The 12,356-nt window shown below is 38.9% G+C and overlaps 1 protein-coding gene across 1 annotated transcript; it reads right to left on the reverse strand.

Annotated features, from left to right (window-relative positions):
- Positions 1-4,300: 4,300 nt before the first annotated feature.
- Positions 4,301-5,203, reverse strand: LOC102266502 (olfactory receptor 8S1; the record flags this gene model as incomplete). The annotated part of the gene is made up of 1 exon (XM_014481349.2): positions 4,301-5,203. A coding segment is annotated over one exon (903 nt), but the record flags the coding sequence as incomplete, so codon positions are not given.
- Between the last annotated feature and the right edge of the window lie 7,153 nt (positions 5,204-12,356).

The raw sequence follows: 12,356 nt of genomic DNA on the forward strand, positions 1-12,356 counted from the left end.
GAAGGACTGATGCTGAAGCTGAAACTCCAATAGTTTGGCCACCTCATGCGAAGAGTTGACTCATTGGAAAAGACCCTGATGCTGGGAGGGATTGGGGGAAGGAGGAGAAGGGGATGATAGAGGATGAGATGGCTGGATGGCATCACTGACTTGATGGACATGAGTTTGGGTAAACTCCGGGAGTTGGTGATGGACAGGGAGGCCTGGTGTGCTGCGATTCATGGGGTCACAAAGAGTCAGACATGGCTGAGCGACTGAACTGACTAACTGACTGAGTTTTTCTGTTAATGGTTGTTGCTCAATTAGTTTTGATTTTGGTGTCTTGGGGAGAAGAGGTGAGGTCAAGTCCTTCCACTCTGCCATTTTGTCTCCAACTCTTCACTCCATCATTTTAGAAGTAAAGATAGGCTTATTGTGAGCAAGTGACAAAAGGTGCCAACTGAGGCATAATGGGAGAGGACACCCACCTCCGCCCAGTGTAGATAGAGCTTTGTGGCTTGTGGGAAGAGGTTTATGGTACAATATGTTTTGGCAAGGATATGGGTACTGGCGTGAGCTTCCTTGCCCTCTCAGAGCTGCCATGATTTACTAACCTGGAAGCTCCAAACAAGTGTATATATTAACATCACAAAAAGTAGAAATTAAAGAAAAAATATTAACGTTAAAAAAAAACTACACTTTTTTTTTTTTTAAAGATAAGAGGTATAACCCAGAATGAAGACAAAACTATCATGACCTTTAAGGGTACAAAACCCAGTTTCAAAATGAAGCCAGCAAAAACATGGAAACAGCATGAAATATAGCCAAATGCAAAATGATGGTGGGAAACTTAGACATATTTTTTAAAATCTTAAGCAAATGAAATGAAATGAAAGTCAACAAAATTACAAAAGATTTCAGCATATAATGATTGGGATAACACAGTCTTCATATTAACACCTAAATAACAATCACCTTTAATTTTATGTATGTATGTGAACACTTCCCCAATAGAAATAATTTAATGGAATATGAAAAGATATATCCATGAATGTGTTTTCTCATGAATGTAACAATCATTTAATGTTAGGAAAATTTACAGTTTGTTCAATAAGAAGACATATAATAATCTCATTAAATGATGAAAATCTACTTTACAATTTTCAAATTATTTTGATAGTATACCTTTATAAATAGGGCTTCCCTGGTGGCTCAGCAGTAAAGAATCTGCCTGCAATACGGGAGACCTGGGTTCAATCCCTGGGTTGGGAAAATCCCCTGGAGAAGGGAATAGCTACCCACTCCAGTATTTTGGCCTGGAGAATTCCACGAACTGTATAGTCCATTGGGTCGCAAAGAGTCAGACACAACTGAGTGACTTCCAGTTCACTTTCACTTTGTAAGTAAACATGGATAGGTATAACTTGATAAAATATGGGCTATATGTTGATATCTAACATACTAACAATGAATTGTTGAAACATTTTTTTTCAATTTTAATTTTATTCTTTTAGTAAACATTCTACTGAAATGTAAAGTATAATATATAAATTACATGTGTATAATAGTGATTCACATTGGTTAAAGGTTATATTCCACTTATAAAGTATTTTCCATATTCCCTGTGTTGTACATTATATCTTTGTAGCTGACTGTTTAGCTAAGAGTGTGTACCTCTTAATCCCCTACTGGTATATTGTTATCTCTCTCCCTTTTCTCTCCCCATTGGTAAACACTATTTTGTTCTCTATATCTGTGAGTCTGCTGCTTTTCTGTTATGTTCAGAGGTCATATATTTTACATTTCACATGCAGTGATACCATATAGTATTTGTCTTTCACAGTCTGATGTAGTTCACATTTCATGCCCTCCAAGTGCATCCATGTTTCTGCAAATTGCCTTATGTCATTCTTCTTTAACAGTGGAATCATATTCCATTGTTTATGTATACTACATCTCTTTTGTCTATTCATCTGCTGATGGACCATTAGGTTGCTTCCATGTCTTAGCTATTGTAAACAGTGATGCTATGAGCCCTGAGGTGCATGTATCTTTTTGAATTAGCATTTTCATCCTTTCCAGATATATATATGTCCAGTATTGGGACTGCTGGATCATATGGTAACTTTATTTTAGTTTTATAAGGAACTTCCATACTGTTCTCCATAGTGGCCATACCAGTTTACATTGCTCTCCACACTGTAGGAAAATTCCTTTTTTCTACATCCTCTCCAGAATTTACTTGATGAGGGCCATTAACTGGTGTGAGGTGATACTCAGTGAAGTTTATATTTGCATTTCTCTAATCATTAGCAATGTTGAGCAGTTTTTCATGTGCCTGTTGGCCATCTATATGTCTCCTTTGGATAAATGTCTATTTAGGGCTTCTTGCAACTTTTTAATTGGGTTGGATTTTTATATTAAGTTGTATGAGTTGTTTGTAGTATATTTTGGAAGTTAAACCCTTGCTGGTTGGTCATTAGCAAATATTTTCTCCTACTCCATAGGTTGTCTTTTTGTTTGTTCCTGATTTCCTTTGCTATGCAAAAGCTGAAGTCGCTCAGTTGTGTCTGACTTCTTTGAAACTCTGTGGACTGTAGCCCGCCAGGCTCCTCTGTCCATGGGATTCTCCAGGCAAGACTACTAGAGTGGGTTGCCATTTCCTTCTCCAGGGGGTCTTCCCAACCCAGGGATTGAACCCGGGTCTCCTGCATTGCAGGCAGACGCTTTATCCTCTGAGCCACCAAGGAAGCCCTTGTAAGTTTAACTAGGTCCCATTTATTTACTTTTGCTTTTAATTCTTTTGTCTTGGGAGACTGACCTGAGAAAATATGGTATGATGTATGTCAGAGAATGTTTTGCCTAAGATCTCATTTGGAACTTTCATGGTGTCCCAGGTGGCTCAGATGGGAAAGAATCTGCCTGCAATGCAGGAGACCTGAGTTTGATCTCTGGGTCGGGAAGATCCCTGGAGAAGATAATGGCTACCCACTTCAGTACTCTTGCCTAGATAATTCCATGGTATAGGAGCCTGGCAGGCTACAGTCCATGGGGTCTCAAAAAATTGGACATGACTGATCAGCAATCACACACACATGGTGTCATAACTTAAGTCTTTAAGCCATTTTGATTCTATTTTTGTGTGTGGTGTTAGGGAGTGTTCTAACTTCATTGATTTATGTCCAATAAAAATAATGCTCTCTTAATGTTTTAAACTACATTATGCTACTCCTAATGGTTTTGTCTGGCTTCCATATGTGTATGTGTATGTATCCATAGGTGTGTGTGTGTGTGTGTGTGTGTGTATATATATATATCTATCTCAAATATGATGATATGTTTTAAAATGAAGTGTGCCTTCAGACAAGAGGTTACAAAATGCAATACTGATATTTAGTGTAATGATATGTTCACTCTTATTTATTTTTTATTGTGATAAAAAACACAACATAGATTTTTCCCTCTTAAGTTTTTATGTATACTACTGTTAAGTATATGCACATTGCAGTGTAATGGATCTCTTTTTTATCTTGCATGACTGATACTGTATGTCCATTGGACAGAGTTTCCCAATCCCCTTTCCCCAGGCCCTGGAAACCACCATTCTACTTTCTGCTTCTATGAAGTGGACCTCTTTATATACCTCATATAAGTAGAATTAAGCAGTTTTTCTCTTCTGTGATTGGCTTTTCTCACGTAACACAATATCTCCAACATTCATCTATGTCATCACACATTGCAGACTTTCCTTCTTTTATAAACTGAGTACCACTCCACTGTAAGACTGTACCACATTTTCTTTATCCATTCATTTGCTCATAGATGTAATGTTCATTCTTTGCTTTCACTATTCTTTGATGATTTGCAGGCACACATTGCCATCTAATGCTTATGGTGCCACCAGCTCCAGTGAACAAAAGGTAATGAACTGTCCATTCTGGAATGTTAAATCTGTCAAGGTTACTTGTTCTTTGCCCTTCTACTAATGGGTTCATTTGGTAACTCCATAGGTAAAGTCCTAGGCTCAGAGAGCTTTGTCCTTGTTCTGCCTCCTAAACTGTAGTGAAGTCACTGTTCTGTATTAGTTTCCAAAGGCTATGGAAGGAGCTGATGTCTCTGAACCTTTTCTGTCAGATGCAGGATGGGCCAAATACTTCTTTGACTATATTTCTCTCAGCTTTTGGAAGTCTTTTCAATTTGAATGAGAAACAAACATAATTAGCTACATTAAAAATCAAGTTCCACAGGAGCTCTAAGTTTACAAAGTTCTCTTCCTTTGCAGATTGCTTCTCTTGTAGAAGAAAGGTCTCCTTGCCATTTCTTACCCTGAGACACATATTTGCTGCCTCAGTATCCTCTGCAGAGCTGCCTTCACCTCCTGGTTCTTGAAGCTGTAAATGAGGGGGTTTATCAAGGATGTGATCACACCATACTGTATGGAGACAACTCGCTCCAGGACTGATCCTGAAGAGGGGCTGATGTACCTGAATAGAGCCGTCCCATAGAACGAGAGCACCACGGTGAGGTGGGAGGAGCAGGTGGAGAAGGCTTTGCCTTGGCCTTTAGAGGAGGAGATACTTAAAATGGCAAGAATAATTTTTGAGTAAGAGAAGAGGATCGGAGGAAGTGTCACAAGTCCTAGAAATGCAGTGGACCCAGCCAGCAGGATGGTGTTAGGCATGGTGTCACTGCAGGACAGAGGGAAGAGTGAAGGCAGTTCACAACTGAAGTGGGAGATGATATTGGGACCACAGAACTGTAAGTTCTGGGTACAAAGATTATTCACTAGTGAGCTCAGAAACCCCATCACCCATGCTGCGCTGACCATTGCAGTGCACAGAGGTCCATTCATGATCATAGTGTAGAGCAGAGGGTGACAGATGGCAGCATAGCGGTCATAGGCCATAGCAGAGAGCAGGCAGCTCTCTGTGCCTCCAGAGAAAATGAAAAAGAAACTCTGGGTAATGCATCCCCACACTGAAAGTATTTTCCTCTGAGACAGGAAATTCTGCAGCATCTTGGGTATGGTGATTGAAGAGTGGCATATGTCTAGGAAAGACAAATGACCAAGGAAGAAGTACATGGGCGTGTGCAGGTGAGGATCAGCCCTGATCACCAGGATCATCATCAGGTTCCCCATCAGGGTCAGGAGGTAAATCCCCAAGAAGAGAACAAAGAGCATGGTCTGGATATCCGGGTCAGTAGACAACCCCAGCAGCACAAATCATCAATAGTGCTAAGATTTTTCATGGTTTCTTAGATATTCCATCCCTAAAAAATAAAAACATATTTACTTATTTAGTGGGGTGATGATCTGAGTCATTCTCTGGGAACAGGATTTTTAATTTATAAAAGATCCACTGTTTAGCTTAAGCCAGAAAGTGAATTTGAGGGTAAATAAATATCTGACTATCCTATTACTCTACTAAATACTGCAACTTTCCTTTTCTTGACTCTAAGTACTTCCTATGAAGATGAATGTCCCATAATTCTTAACATCTCTAACATATAGATAATGGATTTAGTATGTTAAAGATTATCTGTTCCTGTTAGAATTTATATTTTACACAGGAAAGGATCTTTGTTGGTTTCTGCCATTCCATCCCATGATGCATTCCTAATTGTCAATAATTCAAATTAAGTCCATAATTTTTGAGTAAGAGAAGATGATCAGAAAAGTGTCACAGTCCTAGAAATGCAGTAGACCTACTAAACCCAGCTGCTGCTGCTAAGTCGCTTCAGTCGTGTCTGACTCTGTGTGACCCGATAGACAGCAGCCCACCAGACTCTGCCGTCCCTGGGATTCTCCAGGCAAGAACACTGGAGTGGGTTGCCATTTCCTTCTCCAATGCATGAAAGTGAAAAGTGAAAGTGAAGTCGCTCAGTCATGTCCGACTCTTCGCAACCCCATGGACTGCAGCCTACCAGGCTCCTACATCCATGGGATTTTCCAGGCAAGAGTACTGGAGTCGGGTAGTAAACCCAGCTAGATGACTCTAAATAAACATTTGTTGAATAATAGAATGAATGCTTTCTCAGCTAAAATCTCCATTCTACCATCTCTCTGGACTGCTTAGGTCACAGGCCCTCACAATCTGTATCCTCTCATGCTCTCCCCCAGCCTTTCCTCATCATCTGATATCATCCAAGACCTGCTGAACCCTAGAAGTTGCAACAAGTAGACAGACACCCAGAGAAATCCTTTATTGGGAGGCTGCTTTTCAAAATAATGGAGCTTAAATTCCTAATACATCTCATTTGATATGTCAACCCTGACATGCAATCTGACCTCATATTTTCAGACTGAGGACAATGTGGGACAGAGCAGTGACAAGACTTCCACAATAACTAGATATCTTAGGGCCAGAAGTAGGCCAGGGCTTCTGACTTCACAACCAACTCTCCTTCTAGTGCTTCATAGATAGACAATAAATACTGGGGGATTTAAAGAGTTTCAGGTTGAGCTAGTATGGTTTGGGGTTGATACGAGTGGCCCTATTTTCCTTAGTCCTCTGACTCTCCAAATGGCCTAAAGTTCAACAGCATTTGCTGTGATAGTGAAATAAGCATTGAACTCAGAGTCAAAGGGTCCTTGGCTGATCACTGACTGGGAAACCTATTAAATACATGACCTTATCCAATGAAAAATGGGAATAAAAATGAGGTCAAAATCTTTACAACCTATTAAATGCTTAATAAGCATTTAAAAGCCCTCTGCAAATGCAGAAGAATGAAATGGTTCATGGTAAACAAAAATTTGTGATCTGTTGTATGTCAAGATTATGCATATTTTTCCTAATTAATATTTCCTTTTGCTGTGAAATTGTGTTTTCACAAAATGCATTGTTTAAATATGCAAAGTGTTTACTGGCTCCCTCTCTTCAATCAGATTTCTAGACTTTGTCATTAGTTATTCTCTCCAGACATTCTCTCTCTCCTACTTGGGTACACTGACTGATGACCTGCATTTTATATTGAAACCTGTCAGTGAAAATCTTACTTCCCTTCTTCTTTCCCTTCTCCCACAAACCTCATTTCACACATCTTTCCACCACCAAGTACCACATATTTACTCACATGATAATGACTACTATTCATTTATTACATAATATATGCCAACCACTATAACAAAATCTTGATCTTATTTAATCCTTATAAAACTTCGTAACATCGGTATTACTGACTTCATTTCTGTGGGACAGAAATGTTGTGACATATGCCATAGACTTTACAAAGTCATGGAGTTGGGACTCACATCCAGGGTCCTCCAATTTCAAATCCCATGTTTTTCCTACTTTGCAATGCTGCAAAACTTTATTTGTGAGAAAAATCTTCCCTAATTTGGAGATTATGCTTTCTCCAGAGGGAACTTGGGAACCCAGGCAGGAATGTGAAGGGTCCTTGGAAGTTTGACCCAATGATATGAACCTTCTCCTTAACCAGGATGTCCTGCTGCTCCCAGACATATGGCATCAGGGATCTGACCTCTTGTAACAAAGATGGAAGCTTCTGAGCCAGGGAAAATTCCAAGAGAAATCTAAGGAAAAAGAGTGAATGTGAAAATCAAGTCAGGCTGTAAAAAAGCAGCCTCTACGGAGGTGGGGCAAGTGGAATAGTAGAGATGGCCTCTCTGGTTTTCCCTCCCCTGTTTCTCTTCCTGAAGCATCTGAAGAAGTCCTGGCACTGATGCATCAAGCAAATGATGATAGACATGAAGGGTTAAGATTTATTCATGCAAAAAATTTTTTCTTTTCTTCCTTCTTATAAACAGCAGCAAATTTACTTTAAAAAAATCCTCTCATTCTTTTACACACTTCCAGCAGCTACTATGCTTACACTTTAATCTCATCTGGAGGCCTCAATGAACTTTCAAAATCCCCAGGATCCCAGACTCTAGTGAAATTTTTCCAGAGTCATTTTTGGGCTCATTGGAGCCTAAACATGCTGTCCCAGTGCTGAAGCACCACAGGCACCGAAAGCCTAGTTGAGTTTGTGCATCTCACCCCACTTCCAACCCTAACTACTCCCAACTTCCACCCCCAACTACTATTATCACCACAGCTCTTCATTTATCTGTTTTATACAGATGTAGCTTTTTCAGTGGGCTTTTTTTCCTATGAAAAAAATATTTAGCAAGTGAAATAACTTTCAAAACAAATGACACAGAAGAACTTTGCAAAGAGGTATAGAGAAAAATTTCCTATTTGGTCTTCATATTTATTTTACTCCGCCCATCCTCCTTCTCAAAAGTTTTTTTTTTTTTTTTTTTTGGTATTTAGTTCCAGACATCTGGTACAAAAAGAAACAGAAGAGGGAAATCTCAAATGGGCAAGTGGGTTTAGAGAGGTCAAACATGTAGGACAGTTACTACTTAGTTTTGCAACTTTGAGCAATAATCTTCCCCATCCTAGGTTCAGCTGCCTGTTCTAATAAGAAATTTAGAACTGCTGTTGATTAAGGTCCTACCATTTAGGTGTTTCTCTGGCTTACTTACCTCTTCACTGAGCAGGGCTTTCCTGGGTCCAAAATATACTCAGCAGTTTGAGCCAGGCTGTCAACCACCTGCAAGACAAGGCTGCAGTATGTCAAAAAATATTCCGGCAGTGGGGGCGTTCTTCAGAGGGCTCCAACTGGATCTGCACAAAGCAGGCTTATTTCACAGTCAATGCTAGGTTTGGAATCATGTTCAAACTCAAAGCAGCTCATCTCAAGGTCTCTTCTGGATAAATGCTAATGTGTCCTCTGGCATTCAGTTGATTCTGAGTCTTTTGGTCTCAGCTAAGAGAATCTGCCACTCTTTCTTACCATTTTAGTCTCCTTTTTTCTCCCTAAGTCCTGAGAAAATTGCCTGCCAATTTTGTTTATATCTCTTCTTCATCAACTTGTTGGCAATCTTGTGGCAGCTGAGCCCTGGAGAGGTATGTGTCAAGTAAGAACCCTCGGGAGCCAGGATCAGTTCACTGCCTTGGGAGTGGCAGCAGTAGCCAGAGCCAAAGTGGTTCTCAGTCCAGAGATAGGCAAGCTACTAGTCCTGTCATGCCTGGAGGAGGACACAGGATTGCAGAATGCAAATGGCTCTAAATGGTTTTGATAATGGGGGACTAGGGACCAGGTGAACTCCAATGTGTGAGACTCTCTTAGGACTTTTTTAGTCTCTGATAGTACTGGAGTTCTAAAAACACACTCCCACTCCACTCAGTGTACACTCTTTTCCCACTGTGATGAATTAAGTCTTTTCATTACTCTCCTTAAGTTACCCAGTCCTTTAAGCTCACACTCTTCTCAGCTGATAATTGGCAGAGGACATGTTCCTGTTCTTTCTGTGGGTGATCTCTAATTCCCTAAGCCCCACACATGGAGTGTCTTCTCTTGCCCCCTCCAGCCTGGGGAGGCCCTTCTCCTTCATCTTTGGCCAATGCCTCTCTCTGCTCTGGATGCCATCTTAACCCTTCTCTTTGAGGATCTCTCTGAAGCAACCATGCTCTCTTTCCTTGAAGCTTATCCTTGAAGCTCCACCTTTACATAAAGCTTATCCACTCAGTGTATATGTAGAAACTACTTATGTTTATCCAGTTAAAATAGACCAGAAACCACTAATAACCACCTTTCTTCCATAAGAAGCCTTGAAAACATAGAATTTGGAGCCCTTCCTTGAATAATAACATAAATTGCCTTTAAAGGTTTCTATGTGTAAAAAGACTAAGATTCAGATAAATTTTTGTTTGAGACATAAAGGAAAGTCCATGTTAGTAAAAATTTTACTCTCATGCATCTAGACTTTAACCCATTTCTGATGTTATCCCAATCCTTCAGAAAAAATGTATATGGAATATAACACATATTATATATAACACCTCTGCTGTACCCTGTAGTCAAACACATTGCTATTTCTCTAATGAAACTTCTGAGTGCTCCTATTACATGGGATTTTAAAAGGCTACAAATAGCCTCTTATCAATTAACTTCTAGTTTTTCCTCCAAATCAGTTTTTTGGGGAAAAAAAAAAAGCTTGGTTGTCAGAGATTTTTAGAGATTTTGGAATTGGAGATAAGGGCTTATAAACCTATTTTAAATTTCTGTATTTACTGGCTTCATTTCTAGGTTTCCTATTCTATTCCTTGATCTGCCTGTTTTTACAGTAGTGCTATACTGTCTTAATGATTATATATATGTATAAAATATGCTTTAATATGTGATGGTGCCAGTCTCTAATCTTTACATTTTCTATTTTATGTTATCGTTTGTTTTTTTCTTTTAATTTCACTTCAGAACTGGATTTTTAGTTTGAAAAATTCCCTTGAGATTTCAATTGGAGTTGTTTTTTCTCAAAGAAATACTTACTTTGGGAGTAAGCATTAAAATGTGTTCCCCTGTTCTTTAGTTGAGTCTTTTCTTTTTTGCTTACAGTGTAATCAGTGTAATTTTCATTTTACTAACATAAGCTTTTCTGTCTGTGTATTACGTATACTTTTTTTTTCTCTTTTAATTATAAACTTTGCGGTTGAGGATCCTAACTACATAACTTTGGGGAGAAGTAGCAGCAGCTCCCAGGGTTGTGCTCCGGACTCTTATGGAGAAATTGGATTTAAGTAAGCTTGGTGGCTCAGTGGTAGAGAATCCACCTGCAATGCAGGAAATTCAGGTTTAATCCCTGGGTCAGGAAGACCCCCTGGAAAAAGGAATGGCTACCCATTCCAATATTCTTGCCCGGAAAATCCCATGGACAGCGGAGCCTGGCAGGCTACAGTTCGTGAGGTTGCAAAGGTGTCAGACATAAGTTAGTCACTAAACAACAACAAATAATCCCACCAGATAGAGTACACCAGCCAATATTATTCTGGCCTCCACCACTTCCTGTTCTTCTCTGACATCATTAATCAAATGGAGACACTCTTTCTTCTTAAACTCTGCTCCTACATGGAAACATGTCACCCAGTTTCAGATGCCTATCTAATGCCATACGTATTTCCTCATGCATTACTCTGACCAGAGTTCCTGTTGGTACCCTTTTACATTCCCATGTTCCTGGTTTCTACTTGTCCACTCATGAAACTTCCTGATTTTCACTCCTACTTTTTTGTGTTGGTACTTTCCTGCTGGCCCATACATACTTTCCCTCTTTAATATCATCAGATCTTTCAGTTTCTCAGTAACTACTTAATTTCTTGTCTTCTAAGTAATCACCCTTTTGATTTAACAATAGATACATTCACTTACAAAACACTCTTTGATATTTTTCTTAAAAGAAAGGCTGCATCATCTGCTCAGCAGACCACTTTATAATCAGAAGATCAGAAAGTATATTTTCCAATTCACTGCAGATGATAAAACAATGAAGCCAAGAGAAAGACAAAGAGGAGTGGGTAGGAGGGGAGGGAGGGAAAGAGAAAAAGATTGGTCATGAATTTTCATTTGGCACTGCAGAACTATTGGATATCAATTCTAACTCCATCGCTTACTGGCTAAGTGATCTTAGGTAAGTTAATGGGCTTGGAAATACTTAGTATCTTCGTTTTTAAAGAGGGAACTTGTACCTTACAAGGTTATTGTAATGAATTAAGTTTTTTTTTATAGTAGTATACAGAACAATGCTAACTGATAGCTTGATAAACTGTAGCTCTTTTGTCTACTTTTATGACACAAATAAAAACAGAGAAAGGAAGTTTACAACAAAAATGGTCAAATAAGACATTTGAATAAATTAAGCCCATAATTTATGACAATGAATGTAAAAATCACAGTGGTGTTAAATACAAAGTTTTAAGTATCTTCATTAAAAAGGCATAGATTTAAGAAATAAAAATCTATTTTCAATTGGTTATAGATGAACTCAGATAAAGGAGGGTTTTTCTTCCTTGCTGTGTTACTGTATTAATTTCTTCTTACTTTAATTATATAACAGAAATCATATTGACACCTATAAATAAATGTCTCAGAAGTCACACATATTACAATACAGTTTAATATTATTTCAAGTAAACCTTTGTGATTCCCTCTACTGGATATACATAAAATAAATGCCTCTTCATCACATTCCTAAAAAGTTAATAAATATTAATAAACATTAAAAAAAAAAAATCCAATGATATTCTGCTTAAACAGAATGATACAGAAATGTTAAAACTGCCATGATAGGCAAGGACATACATGGTGAAATCTAAAAAGAAAGAATAAAGTAGAAATATTAACATCACAGCTCAGTCGGTAAAGAATCTGCCTGCAATGCAGGAGACCCAGGTTTGATTCCTGGGTTGGGAAGATTCCTTGGAGAAGGAAATGGCAACCCACTCCAGTATTCTTGCCTGGAGAATCCCATGGACAGAGGAGCCTGGCAGGGATTGCAGGAGTCAGACACGACTTAGTGACTTAACTACTAA

Source organism: Bos mutus, chromosome 5, assembly GCF_027580195.1.
Source record: "Bos mutus isolate GX-2022 chromosome 5, NWIPB_WYAK_1.1, whole genome shotgun sequence".
Taxonomy (NCBI): domain Eukaryota; kingdom Metazoa; phylum Chordata; class Mammalia; order Artiodactyla; family Bovidae; genus Bos; species Bos mutus.